This window comes from Neolamprologus multifasciatus, chromosome 18 (assembly GCF_963576455.1).
Source record: "Neolamprologus multifasciatus chromosome 18, fNeoMul1.2, whole genome shotgun sequence".
NCBI classification, from domain to species: domain Eukaryota; kingdom Metazoa; phylum Chordata; class Actinopteri; order Cichliformes; family Cichlidae; genus Neolamprologus; species Neolamprologus multifasciatus.
This window is the reverse complement of record NC_140456.1, coordinates 21,125,882-21,145,930: the sequence shown is the minus strand read 5'-3', so window position 1 is coordinate 21,145,930 and position 20,049 is coordinate 21,125,882. Positions and strand designations below refer to the sequence as shown.

Below are 20,049 nucleotides of genomic sequence, written 5' to 3'. Positions count from 1 at the left end.
ACATCAAAAAACAGTTGATAAACACTTCACTGGCATCTATTGGTCTGGAAAGGGTTACTATGCCATTTCCAAGGCTTTGGGACTCAGTGAACCACTGCGAGAGCCATTATCCTCAAATGTAGAAAATCTGGAACAGTGGTGAACCTTCCCAGCAGAGGCCAGACCGACTCATCCAGGAGGTCAAAAAAGAACAAAAGAACTGCAGGCCTCACTTGTCTCATTCAAGAGAGGGACTGTGCAGAAATGTCCTCCTTTTTTGATCAGCAGTAAGAGAAAACTGCTGCTAATCAAAAAAGACACAAAGGCTCATCTCACATTTGTGAAAACAACTTGATGACCCCTAAGACTTTTGGGAAAATAATCTGTGGACTGACGAGAAAAAAACTGAACATTTTCGAAAGGTTGGATCCCCATTACATCTGCATAAAATTAATACATCATTTCATACAAAAATAATCCTGCCAACAGTCAAATATGTTGGTCATAGTTTGACAGTCTGGGGCTTTTTTGCTTCTTCAGGAGCTGGACAACTTGCATTAAATGATGGAAACAGAAACAGAATAAATTCTGTCCTCCTCTACCAGAAAATCCTGAATGAGAATGTCCGGCCATCACTTTGTGTCTGGAAGCTCAAGCTTGCTTGGGTTGAGCAGTAAACACACATGCAAGTCCACCTCTGAATGTCTAAGAAATACGATTATGAAGGTTTTGAAGTGTCCCATTTCCAGATTTCAGTCAGACGACGGAGTGAGATGCTTTGGCATGACCTTGAACAATCCGTTCATGCTTGAAAACCCTCCAGTGAGGCTGAATTAAAACAATTCTGCAAAGAGTTCCTCCATAGAAATGCGAAAGACTCATTGTCAGTAATCACAAATGCTTGATTGCAGTTCTTGCTGCCAAGAGTGGCACAACCAGTTATTAGGTTCAGGTGGTAATCAGTTTTTCCCACTGGGCCAGGTGGATTTGGATAGCTATTTTTCCCTTAATAAATGAAACCATCAATCTTTGGAATAAATGATGATTTTGATTATCTGAAACATTTAAGTGTGACAAATCAAAATGGGGGCAAATACTTTTTCACAGAATTTAACATCAACATTTTGTTACTTATTAATATAAGTATAGATGTTGTATTAAGGCTGATGAACTGAGAACAATTCCCCAAACTTTATTTAAGCATAAAATTCTTGGTTTTGCTCACCTGAAGCAGATTCCTAAACTCTGAAAGTGGGAACAAAGGCTTCTTTTATGCCAATAAAAACTGAATAATCTGCACCCTGCTTGTGAAATCCAGTATCCAGTATCTATTAAACATCTGTGGATTGCACTGATGTGCAGTAATCTTGTCTATACTGTAGACAGACAGTCTTAGAGTCTCTGTCCTTCTTTAGTATAGGATGAAGACAGCTATTGTTAGAATTTATCTGTTGTCTCAGTTTTCTCTTGCCTGCTCCTGTCACATAAAGCTTGTCACTATCGCCCACTAATAAGAAATAATTGAAAAGCTGGTGTAAAATCTGTAGCCAATTGCGTCAGAAGTATAACACCAGGCTGGTGTTGGCTCGGCCTGATTTTTTTAAACTGGCACTGACCAAAAAGAAAAAAAAATCAATTAAATTGTTATGTGCAGGTTAGTTTTAAAAACATAACCACAAAACTAAGTTATTCAGACACTCCATATTGAGACAAATTATCAGTGCTCCTTTCTATAGAGGAAAGGTGATAAAATAAATGAATGTAATGTAAGAAATAATGCAGCTGTATCTGTAACCAGTAGTCTTTACTCAAGAAAGTAATATATTACGCATGATTTGTTGTTTCTTTTTCCTTTTTAACGCATTACATACTTAATTACTACCAGAAAAAGTAATTTATTACAGTATTTCGTACTTCATGTAGCCTTACCAGGTAACAGTGTTAACTTTGGACTAGAATCCGACAAACTTTTATTTTTTGCTATATCTTTCTTGTAGTATTTAATAGAGATGGACCGATCCGATATTACGTATCGGTATCGGTCCGATACTGACCCAAATTACTGGATCGGATATCGGCGAGAAATAAAAAATGTAATCCGATCCATTAAATATCAAAAAAGCACCTCACAAAACTTGCTACGCGGCGTAACTCGGCTCATAACCGTAACACGTAGCAGCAGTGTGCATCACGTGATAGAGCGGCTGTGTGTATTTGTAGCCTTGCTAGCAAACCAGCATTTCATCTATGAGGAAGTTTTCCCAGAGAGAAGTAAAGCAAGTGTGTAAGTTCATCTCTGAATGTCTGTAAAGCATTCCCACGTTAAGCTTAACAACCATACCTGGAGCGACTGCCTCTCTCTCTCTCTCTCCTGCTGCTACTTCAATCGTGAAACTGCTTAATGATCAGCTGATCGGCTTTTCTGTCGCCAGACCGTCTCTCTTCTTAGTTTTTGGCCCACTTCTCACCAGAAAGAGGAAACCAGCGGCTGAACAACAGCAGCACGTTTAAGCTTGATAAGCTGTTGTTAGAATTTATTTAATATTACTTTCTAGACCAGGATCCTTTTCTACGTAGCTGACGGCTGGTAATTGTGCAGGGGCGGATCTAGCAAAGTTTAGCCAGGGGGGCCGATAGGGCATGAACAGGGAAAAGGGGGCACAAAGACATACTTTTCTTTCTTATTCTCATTTAAAATGTCTAGTTTTTAATAAATAATTATCTGACTCTTACACCCAAAGTTTTAATCTTGTGTAAAATATATAGAAGTCCATTACTGTATATAGTAACTGTTAAGTCTAATATACCCTAGTAAGCTATACTACTTTTTCCTTTGGAAAGATACCATCTGTGCAGTCTGCAATTCTGTTGAAGAAAGATGTTGAATCTATTTAATTATTCTTGAAAAATAATTTATTTTTGTGCATTTTCCCCCTGCATCAAATTAAATTTGATTACATCGATTAAGCATCATGAGGTGGAGGGTGGTTCCCTATTTTTTTTTTTTTTTTTGCTGGGAGTTTGCAACCCTATTAGTTAGGTTGCTTAAAATTTCTTCTAAGTACTCTTTAAAATACCAGAATAGGGAGGATGGAGCAGGTTTAACTTTATTAGATTGATCAGTGTTGCTGAACTATGACATATTTTGGATGCAGTGTATTTTTTACATACAGGTATAACAGAATAGCTTTAGTGTTGTTATTTATTTAAACTTGAGTATAAACTTATACAAAATGCAGCAAGATATTAAAAAAACGTTTTGTTGATTAAAAAACACACTATATCGGATTCATATCGGTATCGGCAGATATCCAAATTTATGATATCGGTATCGGTATCGGACATAAAAAAGTGGTATCGTGCCATCTCTAGTATTTAACACAAAATATAAAATATAAAACATAGACATAGCTTCTGGGTTGAAATAAAACCTGCATTGTATCTGAAGGCCACTAGATGGCAATAGATCTTGTTGCAAAATTACTTCTGGTCTTGCAGACGCTGATGCGAAACAGCTTTCTGTCTTGACCTTTGGAAACATTTTCCGTACAGTTTTTGGACTCAGCAGTGGATGACATCACGGTAGCTACGTCTATCTTTTATACTAAGCATGGTTCTTCACTAGCTTTGCATTAGCATGCTGTCTGTGTAGATTAGCGCGTTGCTCTGTCAGCTAGCCACAGAGAGGAGTGAAGTTCTAACATTGAAAGAGGTGAAGTGATTTTTTTTTTTTAATCTTTAATGGTTTTTTTTGCAGTTCTTTGATTCCTGGTGAGCTCTGCTATCACTCCCTTCCCTGTTCCACCCCAGTTGTTAACCATTCAACCCTCTTTGTAGGCAAATATCTCTGCAAAAAGACACAACCGCAGTACCATTAGCATTAGCTGACTTCATTAAGCATTAGCAATAATAATGGAGTTGTTTCTATCCTGAATGCAGTTTGCATTTTAATCGTCATTCTCTTGTCCTTTTCTGAAATAAAAAAAAATAATGTTCATATCATTACTTCTCAGAAGTTCCCCTTTGTCTTCCTCCCTGTACACGGAAAAAGTCAGCTGATTGTAGTGCCGGAAAATTTTTTTTTTTTCTTTCTATTCACCATTTGTGTAGATAATTGAAGAGCCATTGTAAACTAACAACATAATTATAACTGCAGTGTGACTACTATATTTAGCACGGTAATGCATTACATTGCTGCATAAAAATGTGATTAGCCCAGTCTGACCGTCTGTAACCAACACATTAAGGAAAAACATTTTGTTGCCAAGAGTTTGAGGAGAGGGTTATAATCACCCGTGTCTTTACAGTATAGTGAAGGTGTCACCAGCTGTTGGTCAATGTAGCTTTGCACAAACACTGGAAAGAACATCTAAAAGGGGACTGTGCCCAGACCAGAAATGCTCTGTATACTTTAAATATTCTCCTTGTTTCCTGTTGTACTCACAGAGCCTATATAAAAGATGGATGTACTCTGGTACAGGACAGTGACGTCAATACTTAGACCTACAGTTAATCTAACAGCCAACAGCAGCCAAAACCCCTAGTTGCTGAAAAAGTGTGTCCAATTGTATAGAAGTCTATGAGACTGATCTATGACATCAGCCATAACTTTCCTAGCGAGTTTACATCTCAGTTGTATGTCTTTGAATACAACACAAGCTGGCTAAGCTCAGCTCTTATATGAAGCCAGTGGTTGTGCTAAACTAAGATAACATGCTCCTTAGATTCAGTGTCTAACCCTCCAGAGAGTGAATAAGTATATTTCCAAAACTTCCACTGATCCTAATAAAAAAGCTAAAATGACGTGTTTTCATCCTCACAGTGAAATTATATTATTTTGATTCCTTTCCTCTGCAGAAAACTGGTGCAGCGAGGAATCAATGTTTTGCTCAAGGGCACTGCTGTGTAGCTCAGGCTTGCCGATATAAAGAAGGGAAACGAATTCCCTTTAGCTGATGAATGTTCATTCTCTTCACTACTCCTCCCTCCTGCTCGCTGTGGTGTGGCTTAATCTACAAGTAAAAAATCACTATGATTAACTTAATCATTTACAGTTTGTCTGCTGGGCCTGGGCAGCACCACTCCTTCGCTTTGTCCCCCTTTCAAGGAACTTGTCCCACACACAATAAGCATTAACGCACGAACACAGTCCTATCAAGATGAGTCATAATGAGAGTATTTACCCTGTGGTGTGCGTTGGATATATGTGATAATTGAGCAACTTGTTTGCTGAAACCAGTGCTATTAATTAAATATTAACAGGAAAAATGCTCTGCAAACAGCTTTCTGTTGTCTCTCGTGACTTTCCGTACATATAAAAGATGCATGAGGTTTAGAAACGGGTGAAACTATATGAATGAATTAAATAAAAAGAAAGAAAAAATACCTGTCCCCTTCAGCTTAGCTCTTATGTTCTCTCTCTACACGCCGAGGCACACGGAGGTGCTGACTTGACACTTTGATTCATATGATTTTTATTATTTACTAATGCTAATTAGTTGTACTCACCGAGCCCCAGACAGGAGACACGCAGCCCAGATTTCCCCAGGTTCCTATGAAGAAATAACACGATTAAGAAAACTATTTATTTAGACTTCAAATGTCATCAGTCGAATGTGCCCCTGTAGTTCATGAACCAAACATTTCTGCATAAACAAGAACAGAATCAGTGTGGCTTCCAAATCATGGCGAGAGGCTGAAATGAAATAACATGCAGCAATTAGGGCACTTAGAGTATTGAGCAGGAATTTGAGAATGCAGGGTTTGATAACAGCAGTGTGTGGTGTGTTATGCTGGATCAAGAGGAGATTCACCTAAACTGATAATCACTTTCATCTCAGGTGATCATGAATCATAATTGAGAGATTAGTTGGAGGACAGTTGATTTATTTACTCAATACAGAGCTTCAGTTCTCTGAAGGAACAGGGAGGCCCTCAAGGACGTGAAATATATTTCACTGATAAATAAAAAAAATATTGTTTTCACTGTGACGCTTTTTGACAAGTGTTGCCCTTTGCATCTCTCCTCTAATTTGAAACGCAGTGTCTTCTTTTGCAAGATTTCAGGGGGCACCTTAGTCCTCTAAGAATTCTGTCAGCTATGAACAGGAAACGGAGGTGAGAGTTCTCATGGGCTCATCAAAACTAGACAACAGAAGATTAGAAAAACAGTGCCCGGTCTGATGAGTCTCAATTTCCGATGTGACATTCAGATGGTATTTGCTGTAAACAACATGAAAGCATGGATCCATCCTGCTTTCTATCAGCTGTTCAGGCTGCTGGTGGTACAGCGGTGTTGGGGACATTTTCTTGGCACACTTTGGACCCCTTAGTATAAACAGCCTCCCTGAGAATTGTTGCTAACCATATCCATCTCTTTATGACCACAGTGTACCCAACTTTTGATGGTTGCTTCCAGCAGCATAGCACACCACATTATCTCAGACTGCTTTTTTAAAACTTGACAAGGAGTTTACTGTGCTCAGATCTCCTTAATCCAATAAGGCACCTTTAAGTTTTAGTAGAACTGGGGATTCACGTCATGGATGTCCAGCTGACAAATCTGCAGAAACTGTGTGACGCTATCATGTCAACATGGACCTAAATGTCCGAGGATTGTTTCCAGCACCTTGTTCCATCTATACCACAAAGAATTAAGACAATTCTGAAGGCAAAAGCCGGTTCAACACAAAACTACCAAGGTGTATCTAATAAAGTTTCTCCTCGATAACAGTTCTATTACACCCAGCTGATTTCTAGCACTGTAAAAAGGCACTTTCAACTCTCATTATCAGCATGGAAGATAAACTAAGACATCAGGCTTCTTACCACACTTCACTCGGAGTCTCAACTCAGCACTTCACATTTAGTTTTATAATCTGCACCATTTCAAGTCCAACTGTGAGGGGAACTCATGTGGTGCGAGCATTTAATTGCTTAACGCAGATGACGACTGCAAGAGCAGAATGTTCTCCGCCCCAGACGCCACAGGTGTCTCTGCACACTGTGATGGATGTACACTGCTGGTGAAAGAAAACTGTGACAAGGGGATTGAAAACCTTGCAAAGGGAAATTACATGAAGGTCGTGAAATTGAGTCGTTGTCTTTTGACAGAATTATCAAGGGCACATAAACAAAACCACTTTATTCTGAGATGGGGGAAAAAGTGAAAATAGGAACAGAAAGTACCTCCAATTATGGTCTGGGGATTGTGCCTTCTGTTCTTGTTTTGCAGGCATTTACTCATTACAACAAATGAGGCTGTAAAAAATGCCAGCAGTCGTTTTCTTGTGCCTGACAACTAATGGCCTGTGCCTGTCTAGATGAAGGCGGGCTAATTCGAGCCTGCGCTGTCTAACTGCGCCCTTAGCCAATTCAATTAGGTGTCCAGCATGGCGAAGCATCAGTCATCGAGTCAGTAGTTCGACCCGGCTGCCAAGATCAAAGGGTAAAACATATAAATGACAGTGTTTACATGTATACAAGATGATATGTGAATTCAGGGATGTATTGAGTAATTTATGTGCCAATAACTGCTTGACAGGAGACAACCAGGAGACAGATCTCACTGCTGTCACAAATCGTGGGATGCATTCTTATTTCTCATATGGTGGAGGAGTTTGCATATTGTATCCTCCATCTCTCTGATGTATTATGGAGTGGGATCTATGATCCATGAAAGTGTGGGGGAAGGGCTGGACTGTAGCTTAGAAGTGTGTTACTAACTCACTGTGTGTGTGTTCGGTCGGCCTGGGGAAAGGGGGGGGGGGGGGCAATCGAGGACAAACCTCACTTGATGTTAAGGAATGTGCATTGGCGCATTTATTGCCATTAATTCTGGCTAAAGTGTCAACCTAATGCTTGGACCTGCTTCAAATTGTGGCTACATCTGCCTTGGATCTTCGTTTATAATGTTTTCATGTTTGCAGTGAATCATTCGTGCATACTCTCCCCACTATAAACAAGCTGGCAGGCACATTCCATTCCCAAATAAAGCTGGCTGTCCTTGAACAAAACGCTAACTTCATATCTGGAGTTCTTCCAACAGTTCAATGTGAAACGTTTGTGTGCTACTTCGAATTCACACAGTCCGCCTTAATCAGAAGGTAAAAAACCCCACAAACAAACAAACAAAAGAAAAGAAAAACTGATGTTCAGCAGCTGGAGAAGCTGCCTTGCTACTACTTTCTAGTTAGCAGTGTTGTAGTCAAGACGTCAGGAAGCAGCAGCAGCAGCAGCAGCAGCAGCAGCCCGCTGGAAAACACGGTTTATTAACCACCCAACCTGCTACAGAGCAGAAATAGAACTGTCCATGCCTCAGATGTAGATGCCAGCACCTTCCAAAGAGCCTAATGACTCAGGAGATTTACAGCATGGCCTTTGCAAACTAAAAATAGACAATATACAGCTTTGTATTTTACATATAATCTAGTAGATGGTAACATAAACATGCAAAAGAGAGAGCAGCTTGTCTGAACACAAGTTGCACATAAACAAATTTGTGAGGCAGCGAGAGTGGCCCCTCATGCTTGATTGGTCCCCAAAAGAAGCCTTGAAGTAAAATGACAAATGAGTCATATGATGACGCCCCCACAACACAAACCTGTCACCACTTATGAGCATCCGGTGAGCTCCTACTGTATGTAGCCCTTTCTATTCTTAGTAGATCTCTAGCCAAAGAAAAAATATATCAACATCTGTGTGATATATTATGCTTTTTATTGAGCTGAAGCATTTTGAGGAATGGCCTCCTACTGTAGAAGGGTGAAACACTCATTTGGTTCTCAAGTCACATACACATTTTTTCTTAACAACATTGGATTGTTCAAATCAATAACTGTCAACAAACACTGTCAAGGTTTTGGGTAAATGGATAAACTTCCTCACTGGTAGGGGATTAATGCAGAATAAGCAAGCCCACGCGAGCCAACCTTGATGGGGGTTGATGGGGATTAGACGACACCCATTTCAATGGCTTCCACTGCTTTCTGTGCCATCTGTAAAAATCCGCACAGGGTCATATGCTAGATATATCAAAACCACACTGTGTGAACGGGACAACAAGGGAAATAAAATCATGCACTTTTTGCTTGGGGCGAAAAGTGAATAGATTAAGTGTGGAGGGAAAATAATGCAGCAGAGTTGCATGGAAGAAAAAAAACGCTGATGAATAGAGATGATAAGGAGACGGGGAGCTACGAGGAGACAAAAAGAGACACGAGCAACAGACTCGAGCTTGCAGTTGCAAGTCCAAGCCCCGAGTCTAAGCAGATCAAACGCCCTCTACAGATAACGCATTCTATATGACACAGAATGGGAAATGAGAAATGACAGCCAGCTCCCTGCAGGGGCTTGTGTGGTGTGTGTGCTCGTGTGTGAGTTTGCGATTGTGTGCGTAATAAAGAGGCCAGAGTCTGGACACGACTTCCTGCTTTGTTTTTTCCACAGGGCCGACAGTGTCGACATTGCGTTGGTTCTTTCCGTTTTCCGTGCCGTGCAATCAGACTCACACAAACGTAATTTTAGAAGCCTGCACTGTTACATTTGATTGTTATTCGTTAATTTAAACGCCTCTCAAGTGACTGATGGGTAGAGGATCTCACACAAAGTAGCTATTTTAGGAAGGGGCACATGACTGAAGCTGTTGACCCTGTATTGAAAAACATGTGGGCAGATCTGAAGTGGTTGATTCAGTATGGTGTGGATTTTAGAGAGTTAGGCAACATGGGAATTATATCTGCATGATAACTAGAAAAACCTGGCTGGCTGTGGTTTCAATACAGCACATGCTGCATGCAAGCTTTCTTTGCTTTGCTTAAATTTGAACGTAGACGTGTAAATATTTTGATCTCAAAGCATTTTGTGAGATTAATAGGTGGGTTTTTTTGGGGGGCGAGAGTGAAGATGTGCTCGGCTCTGCCAGCAAGCATTGCTGCAGTGTGCACGTGCAGCATTTAGACACATGCAGCTTTCTGTTTTTGCTTCCCCTTTGTGATTACAGAGGCTATTAAGGAGAAAGGGATAATATTGTTTTCATTGCAAGGCAACACTTTAATAAAATCACTGTGCTTACAGAAAGCCATCTCGGCTGTGACCTTTAATTAAAATGCAGCAAGTCCCTGCAAACTCCCTAGCTTTTTTAACTGAGAGATTGTGTGGTACTTATGCTCGGGGGCTTGTTTGGTCTTTGGGCAGAGTGGAGCTCCATGCTACAGGGCTCCTGTTGTGCAACACCCTGGCTCACATTATTAAATCTACACATCATTGCAAAACGGTTGAGACAAGCACTGGAGTAAGTGGTGTTGCAACATGAAGTTTTTGTTTTCGCTGAAGGTCGATGAAGACGTTTGATTTGTGGCGAAAAACAACAAGTCGGAGAGTGAAAACAAACTGCCAAGTGCAAAAGCAGCACGGTCGGCTGCGTGAGTGCAGACGTGTGTGAAGGCATGCAAGGCGCAAACGCACCTGCGCACGTCACACACAGATCATCAAGGTTCACGGTCGTATGCACACAGAAGGAGGTAACAAAGCAAGCAAGGGTATTTTGTGGATCCGTAATGACAGAAAACTGCACTTTATGCTCCAACAACTTGTGGTAAAAATGCAGGAAATTTTGCATTGAGATATTATTTGTGAATACATTGTTGTTGTTAAGTTTTGTAAAAATTTCAGTAATTTTGTTGTGGATATGTGTTTTCTTTCAAGTGTTGATGTGGTTAGGAACAAGGTAAAGATTTAGCTATCCAGCAGTGAGTGTCAAAACTCAAGAAAGAAAGAATCCTGTGCATATCTGGCTACTTTTTCCACTGCAGTTTTCGAATTTATCAATCAGAGAATAACGAAATGTTAGCAAATTTCTAGATGGATGTGAAGGAATGTACAAAGAAGTGGAAAAATTAGAGGGAAAAATATATTAACCTTTAAAGCCTGAACTGTGAATTAAATTGTGAAAAAAATCTGTTTTGTTTTTTTAAACGAGTGTTTGTTGAACCTTCTGACAAATTAAAAAAGAAAGAAATTAAGTATTGATATGCCAGTATGAGTTTTAATTTTTGATATTTGCTATATCCCATATACCTGCACAAATGCCGGCAACAACGTCAGGCACTTATGTCGATTACGTAGACTCTACAGAGCCTCACACAGAAGTCTAAATCAGGTATACATGCAGTCTTCAGCCCCAGATTCACACATGTGACCTCAATAGCTCTCGTGATAGTGGGGTGAGGCTATGTATTGGCCCCCATGCTGTTAATGACAAATGCCTTTTTTCACACTTTGGGTCATGTGATGACTCACGTGATTAATAGGAGGACCACCTCCAAAGGGATGCTTCTACTAGGGGCAGAAACCTTGCGGTCTACTTCAGTTGTTTTAGATTGTTTTAGAACTGAAGAAGCCTCTTGGATGAATCCAGTTCCCTCCTTCCAAGCACTCGAGATCTTGTACTCACATTAATATACTGCTTTTCTAGTTTTACCAACCATTCAAACCTCTTTACTACAAATTACATATTAACAGTGCATTCACAGCACTTTATTCTATAAACTTAAAACACTCAATTTACCTATTATCTGTGGCCAGTTGAGAACTGCCAGTTAACCTAACCTGCATGTCTATGGACTGTGGGAGTGAGCCGGAGCACTTGGAAGAACCACATGCAGTCATAGGTTTCTGCTGGTTTCTTGCTTAATCTGGAATGTCCTTGACTGAGCAGATTGAAATATGGCAACAAGACAGCCCCTGCTGGCTCTGTGACTACAAAATAAAATATGAGCCATCACAGATTTTTAAGCTTCACCCTGATACGACCTGAACAAACGACATCCATACTCCTTAGACGTTAATGATTAAGGTGCCCCTGGAGAAATGGTCCTTTTTAACAAACCTAATTTAACCCTATTTGTTTTTTCTGTAAGGTCTGATCGCCTGTCGGCTTATTGATTCGAGGGCCTCAAAAGGCTCGAGGCACACTAGACGGAAAGAATCAGAATCACTCAGAGTTTGCTGCACTCGTTTCCTTCCAAATTTTTCATTCCCTCATGTGAGAGTGCAACAAAACAAAGCGAGAGTACCTTAAAATGACCAGTATGAACCACATTTTCTGGCTATTCTGTGTGCACAAGAAAAAAACAACAAAAAAACCTTCTTTTGTACGGCTGCCTCGTGCATTACTCACGCCGTCAACACGCAGATGTTGACGGCGTGAGTAATGCCGTCAACATCTGCGTCTCTGTGGAGGCCTCTCTCTCTGCTGCCCGCTGATAAGCTTGCATCCAAAGAAACCAACAGAAGGGTTTTTTTTTTTTTTTTTGCATGCCCATCTGCAGCGCAGCTCCGAACCAACCAACCGGAACTTTCCCCAAACCTCCTGAACTGTCATAAGGCCTCACTGCCTAATGACCGTTATGTACTACAATCCCAGCAACCAGGGGCTCCCTACCAGCGACCAGATATAATGTGCACAACTTGTGAAGCTGACAACGACGTCACATTTTGTTACATCCCCAAATTTTGGGCCAGTTTTATACGCTTTTTGTGGCTTTGCGTATTATTTTAAGAGGTGGAAGAGATTAGGCAGCACTGAAAGGTTGCAACCAGGGACCCTACAATTAGAACTCCACTATATTTGGATTACCATAACAACTAAAATGCTGGGGGTGGTGGTATTATTAGTTTATGCCTGCTTGCTCTGTGCACTACTTCTCCTGCTTTCACTTGCTATACGCCTTCAGATGTTCCCAGTGTGGAGCCTCAATGGCATCAAATGCCCATACACTCAAGGATATATAATGCAATGCGTGAACGCATACACCCACAATCGCACAAAGTCTCAGTGTGATTTGTTATCACACAGAGAAAAACTTCAAAGAATTTGTTGTACACAGATTTAGTATTTGGACTTGGCTTCACTTCAAGAGGAAGAGATTCCCTGTCAGATGGCGTCCGAAGCAATAGGAGTTTCTAACTGAACAGCTTTGGGTCGAATGTTTGGAAGGAGAAAGGCAGCCTGAAAGATGGAGGAGCAGAAAATATCAGACAAACAGGGAGCAAAGAGGGGACATGACTGATAAGAGTTTTCATCCAATATTTGTTTCTCTGTGGTGAAAACAGGAGATTTGCTGAGGGCTTGGAGCAAGCTTTACTATGAAAGCACTCCAGCTGTTTTCACAAAAAGCTTCAGTAATAATCAGATTTTGAGAACTTTGAAAAGTGCGGCACAATTTCAAAATCAATTTACCCGCATAATGGGGGGGGGGGGGGGGGGAATTAAATAAATAAATAAAATGATGTAAACGGGGAACCCAGTTCTCGCAATGAAGACTTGTTTAGCACCCAGAGCAGATTGAAAATGGCCATTACAATGTTGTTATGGAAACGAGATGAGATTGTATGACAAGCAGACACTTATCACAGTTAGCTGCTCAGCAGCCAATCTGCCCAGATTCTGCTAATTGCCTCTTTTTGTCTGAACTGACCTGCGTGCCCTAATCTGCTTTTTCATTCAGCCTCCTAATTCTTCTTCATTCTACGTCTTTTTGTTTTTCCTTTCTTTCTTTTCTTTCACCACCCTCTCCGTCTCTCTTGATCTCGACACTGCGAACGGTGATGTCACCCTCTCAGCAAGTTAACGGTGTGAGGTGAAAGCTACGATTTTGCTCCCGTGGTCTGGGTTAAGAGCCCACTCGCTGAGTTAAGAGCGCATTGTTTACTTGGCCCAGCCTTGTTACAACTCCCACACAGACGCACATGGAGAGCTCTACCGCCCGTCACTGCTCAGCTACTGTCACACTTTCCAGAATGTACTGTAAGGTTGCGGCCACTTATTGAGAGCTCCGCGTGGCATTGACAAAGTATTAAAGCCAGACTTTAATTACAAAAACTGGATGTGATTTAGATGCACTGAATAGTCTGTTTATCTGACTATACTGAGTGCACTTTACCATAATGCCAGACACCTATTTTAGAATATTTTCATGCACATTAGTTTGGCTTTTGCTTCTCCCACTACTATCAATACTGCTTCTTTTTCTTCTTTTTATACTAGAGGCCTCATACTCCAATTTATCGTGACGTATCCTGTTGCGTTTCTTTTTTTACAGCATAAATTCTTGTGGGACCCCTGTTTTTGTTCCCATTTCTCTGCGCCAAGATCACCGGTGTGATGATTCGCATGCTGGTTATGTTCTTACGAATCATCTAATTTTCATTATATTAGTATGGTGATGTCTTTGTGTCAGCAGGGTTTTCTGTGCATAGTTTTTGGTCGTCTCATTATATGATAAGTAATAATTCCTCGGAATGTGTCCCCTATATGGGCACCAGTAATGAACGTTAGCATTTGAGCTGTGCCAGAAAGAGGTCAAATCTGGTCAGCGTTTAAAATCAACGTTCTAAAAATATGCTTTTAATATAACGTTCAAGTCTGACTAAAGCTCCTAATCTTAAAGCGTTTTTATCAGTCACTGCTACGTTAAACCGTCTTCTGTCTTCCTCTCTCACTCTTTTCAAATTACACTTGCAGCCACTTAAATTCACATGTTCACGTCTGGAGCTCAAAGCAAAGCCAACAGCATAAACTGTCCCAGATCGTAGATTGCTGCGCTAATAACTGTGGAATTAAGGATGCCAATAGATTTGCATACTTGGAAAAAAAAACATGTCTGTACTTTTCTGTCTTTCTTTCTTGACACACACACACACACACACACAAGCGACATCCCACTCATCACCTGTCACTGCTCACATATCTTCATTTTTCCCTTCTTCTCTTTTTTCCACCTTATTATCTTGTGTTTTCTTTCAAATTCGTTTCTTTTTCCTCACAGTGAAAATTATGAGAGCTTTTCACACCACACACTGGGAAAACTGGGAAAAGAGGGGAGAGGAGTAAACTAACTATAAGCAGAGCTCCTCTTTCTTCCTCACTCTCTTCTCTCCACACAGCCTTCATCTCCTCAAGTTTACGTACCGGTACTTCATGCCGGTGAGCTTTGCCGTCGACTCCTTGAGGCTGTGGTGGTAGCGGTGGGTGAAGGACCCCAGGCTGCGAGCTATTAGGGCCACTGTGCGGAACCGGGCACGAGCCTGGCTGGCTGTGTTGGGGCTCGTTGCGTTCTGCTTGCTGTGCTCGCCATTTCGAGGGGCCTTGAGCCCGTGATCTGTACATGCAAAGGACACCTGCATGGCTCGAGGCAAAGGCCGCTAGAGCTGCTCTGTTTTAGTCCTTAAAGTGCTTAAGAGTCTTTTTTTATTTCTAGTCTGCAGAACTAAGCTTATGTGAAGTTGAAAATCAAAGGTCCGTGCCAATTCCGGCCGCTGATTCTCATATGGAGATGGCACTAGGAAGTGATGCACGGCTTTATTCCATCTCTTTTGAGAGAATTTTCTCAAAGTTATGCTACGTGAAGCTCAGGCATATCAGCGGCGGTCCCGGTCAGTGTGTGTGTGTGTGTGTGTGAGGCGCTGAGATCCTGAGCTGGTCTGGCTCCACCTGAAAAGATGGGAGAGGATGGAGATGGAGGGAGAAGGATGAAGAACAAGGACATGAGTTGCTTGTAGAGCTGTCGGTTTAAGATGAGCACTTGACTAAAGGAGAAAAAAAATATACTGCTAAAACCAGAAAAAAAGACTGATCTGACAAAAAAACCTGTGAGACCTCTTTGTAATTTCTTCTTGTGCTGCTTTCTTCAGTTTAACGCCTCCTCCTCACATGTCTGAGCTGCTTTGTCATGGCGAGGCAAAGAATGAGCACAAGTTTTTTTCTTACATTTCTGTCACATTTATCTCTTTCTCTCTGCGCTGTTCCCTCATCTCTCTGTCTATATCTTCCATTCCACCTCAACTTTTGGCTCTTCTTTTCTGGTTACTCAGCCTTTAACCCTTCATTTTTTAAAATTCTTTAATTTATGCTTTTGTTAGTGTGCTCAAGGTTTTGTCAGGCGACTAGGACTTGCGGGTGTCTCTGGAGTCCACCTTGCTCTCCAATCACAGCTAAGCCTTGTAGTCAAACACCTGGCGTGAGGAGAGTAACACTGCACCACCACATCGGGTGCTCAGCAGCACACACACACACACGCACATACACACGCACGCACGCACACACACACACACACACGCATGCTCACAGACAGTGTCTCACTCCTGTCACACATCTTAAAAATAAGGTCATGCTTTCACAGAAACGCAAATGCTCGCGAATAAATGCTGCACATGCACAAGCATTTCTGGCATTTGCTTCCACACGTGAGCCAAATCTTCATTTACACAAGTGCTCTTACACGCAGCGAGTTGCCGGCGCTCTGTGAGAAACAAGGACAGAGCTGGATGAGAGTCTTGATTGATGCTCCTTCTCCTGGAACTTTGAGAGCGATCAAGCGCTGTTACGTGCTGAGCGGGGGTCCCAGAAAGATCTGCATCCCAGCTGAAGCGGCATTTCCCACAGATGTCCTCAGACCCGGCAAACAGCCTTGTCCCGTCTCCAAAGTCCTCGAGCAAGTAGCAGAGCTTTTATGGTCCCCGTCTTTGCAGCAAGTGGACTCTGTGTGATAAAGGGACCCTGGAACAGCAATGGACGAGCAGAGAGGAGGAGGAGGAGGAGGAGAAAGGAGGATGCATGGTTTCTCACTTCAGGGAGAAGAGGACAGATGCAGTGAGGAGGCGAGGAGCAGCGCGTGATTAGAGTAGAGAGAGTGAGCCAGTAACTGAATGAGGAAGAGAGACTGTGTGTATAGGTTCCTGGCTCTCACTGACTGGCTCAGAACTGCAGTGTTTTTCACTATGGCACCACATAATCGGAGAGAGAGAGGGAGAGAGAGAGGGAGAGAGGTAGATTCTGAATGGGAATCAAGAAGACTGAGTTGCTGCGACGTTAATTAGTTGAAGAAAATCCACTTTAGGGTGAATGATAGATACAACAGGCATGCTTTGCTTAACTGTGCAGATCTAGTAAAACATTTCACTTGCTTCCCACGCTGTTTTATGTTTGCCGTTGCAGTGCATGCCCCGCTTCCATACATACGCACTCACTTCCACTCTACGACCTACAAGCATATCACAAATTTCGAGCTACGCTTGAGAGTCTTGTAAGAGTCAAATGAAGCACACACCATATGTTCAAGCGGTGCAGCATCTTACTTTCTTCCCTCGCTGAGCACTAATGTAACAATGCAGGACTTCACGGTTCATTGAACATCCCTAAACCCTGAGGCCAGAACTGCTTTATTTAGTTCTTTGTGATTAGAGTTGTTAAGAACAGACACGTGTAAAAATCTGTGGGATCTCGTGTTTATTGTCCAGAGCAGTTAATGGGTCAGTGGGAGCATTTGGGAGGTGGATTTTCTGAGTGTGGGATGTGAGATTTTTATGCAATCTGAGAAAAGTATATTTTGTTCTGTATTATTCAGTGTGCAGAAATGTGTTTGATGTGCGGTTCACGGTAACGCTGAAGACCGCAGTTGTAAGTTTTTACTCTGCCTTTTTAAGTTAATAGAATTATAAGAAAACAAATACCAGCAGGGCCGGAGTTTCAAACTCCTACAATGTTAAAAAAAAGCCTCTACACCAAAACATGAGCAATACACTGATATGGGTTAAGAATTAAAACAAAAATGTAGGTCTTGGAATTTCTGCAATGGCCTCCCTGCTTACACACAGGACCTGCTGAGACCTTATTCTAGCTCAGCCTCTCTGATCATCTAATCAGGGTCTTTGAACTCTTTTCACGCGGTAACCACACTTCTGAGGCTGTAACTCCTAAACTGTGGAACCTTCCTAAGCCCATCATGTGAGTTGAATCAGTAGTTTATTTCACACAGTTGCTGAAAACGCTTTTCTGTGGGCATTCTTTTCCTTGATCGCTTTAATTACTGTATATATTTTTTACTATAGTTCATACCAAATGTGTGCAAAGAATTATGTATGCATAGATGAATGTAATACTGAATCATATGGATACGTACACTTCTTTAATGTATAGAAAAGTTATTATTATAGGTGCAACTCTGACATGCATTTCTCAAATTCCTGCCTCGAGTTATTCTCAGAGTCCAAGGGGATAACTCTAAAGACATCATCGAATCTATTTCTTACAGGCTGTGGAGCCTCAGAAAGCATTACACAACTCTTGCTTCCCTATGACAAGTGAACTGATAATGAAGTGTTAAATTGACAGAGAGCGCCTTTAAACCAGGCAACCCTTGAGAAACGGCGGCATCATCTCTGGTGTGCTGCTACTTCTGCATCTTCCACGGCCTCTTTGCCTGCTTGGCGTTGGCTTGATCGTGTTTTTCCTCGGTGTTCTGGAGAGGTTACTAAGTCACAAGCATCCCTCTAATGTCACCGGCACCTCTGGGCTCCAGTTTCCTCCCCGTTGAGCCCATTTAAAAAGTGTGTCAGTCAAAAGCGTCAACTAGAACTGTTACGGTCTCGGCTGGAATCCCCAGCGGTCGATAACGCCGCCACCCTGAGGCAAACCGCTCGTCTCTAATTGCTCTGGTAAGAACCTATAATAAGAGCTCTAAAACTTTGTTGCTAAGACGCAAACCCCTATAAAATGAGTTCTTGTGTTGAGGCGAGCAACCGTAACGCTGAGGAGGCTGTTGAATCCCTTTACAGTAACATAACCCTGGATTTCCAGCAGCGTGGAACATCTGTCCGCCCGTCTCTCTGCAACGTTGTGCATTTAAAAGTCATTTTCTCTCTTGCTATAGCTGCCATACAGAGAAAAATCCTCGAGCGCATTAGATTCTCATTAGGTAATTATAGCCCTGTAAACACTCTGATTGATAGATTTTTGTGTCTGGCATTTTATTCTCCAGTTCAAAAGGCTACTAAGTGTCTGATAACAGTCCTTATCAGCCGTAACCTCCTGTTGAGGAAATGAGGCAGAACGAGGGGAAAACCTTTCCAAGGAGTCAGTGATGTCATCGCTGCAGCAGTGCCACCTCTCTCTGCTCGATTACATCTTTCCCTAGGTAGTATTTTTTCGCTCATTCCTCTTTTTGCTTACATATTTTCCCTCTCTTTTTCTCCTCCTCTCCCCTCATCTCTTCCCTCCAAATAGCCCCTTTAAACAGTGCTCTTCCTCAGTGCAAGTCCAGAGTCCCTTTCCCTGTGCTGCAGACTACAGTGTGCAAGTCATTATGATGCATTGTGCGCACAACACCTCAGATGGAGTATTGGTTGTTTAATCTGCCCTAATAGGGTGGTACTACTCTGTGTAGAGATAATGGTCACAGCTATTAAGCCCCATAAATTCCACTGCAGGCCAGCAAGCATGCATGAAATACTGATGAGGAAGCTTCAGTTTGAATCGGACACGAGTGTCTGCAAAAGGCAAGGTCATGCTTATGACTACAACCATCCGTCGCCCGCAGAATCAAACCCCCGTCGCTCATATGATCGCCTCATTGTCATTACTGTCATTACAGTCATTTCTATACAATCAGCATTATTTAACTCTTAGCATTGTGACATCTTTAGTTAATATCGTCATTACCACTGGTTGGCCAGCTTCTGCCACAGCTTCATCTCCATTTGGATCCACTCTATATGGTGACGCGGATGAATGCTGACAACTTTATTATGTCAGCCCCCACAGATGCCTCATGACCTTATTTGCATACCAAGCGAGCATACGTCCGCATTGTCGAATATTGAATAATAACAGGGAGGAAATGCAGGCGCATTTGTTTTAATGCTGGAGCACTCAAGGGTTCATAGTAGATTCAATATAGATGAAAGGTTTGTGTACCTGCAGAATGTAAGCAGACATGGGAGTTTTTATGAAACAACATTTTTCCATGGTAACAGCTCATCCTAAATGAGCTGGCAAGTGGATGACTAATGACTATTTTTAGTCTGGAAAAGCCCTGGGAGAAAATAAAAGGATCTGCTGGAAGTGAAAACATAAGAGTGGCTCTGGAAACTTTCATGACATTTCCTGACAATCAGCATTTTTTAATTCTGATGTTAAAAATGAATGCAAGCTTGTTTTAGCCACTGAAAAAGCAGGATTTTTTGCAATCCACAAGTCAAAATGTCGGTTGTTATCTTAAAATTGGTACAACA

General features: G+C 41.7%; 1 protein-coding gene across 4 annotated transcripts in view; it reads right to left on the bottom strand.

Annotated features, from left to right (window-relative positions):
- The window catches only part of kcnab1b (potassium voltage-gated channel subfamily A regulatory beta subunit 1b), a 45,482-nt gene that overhangs the window by 19,268 nt on the left and 6,165 nt on the right, over positions 1-20,049 (bottom strand). For 2 of the 4 annotated variants that reach the window (XM_085141076.1, XM_085141079.1), the window contains exon 3: positions 5,488-5,531. In XM_085141076.1, the coding sequence (XP_084997202.1) occupies positions 5,488-5,531 (44 nt within the window). Of the gene's footprint in view, positions 1-5,487; positions 5,532-14,950; positions 15,473-16,259; positions 17,091-20,049 lie in introns of those variants that run through there. The other 2 variants (XM_085141077.1, XM_085141078.1) reach the window with 2 other exon arrangements.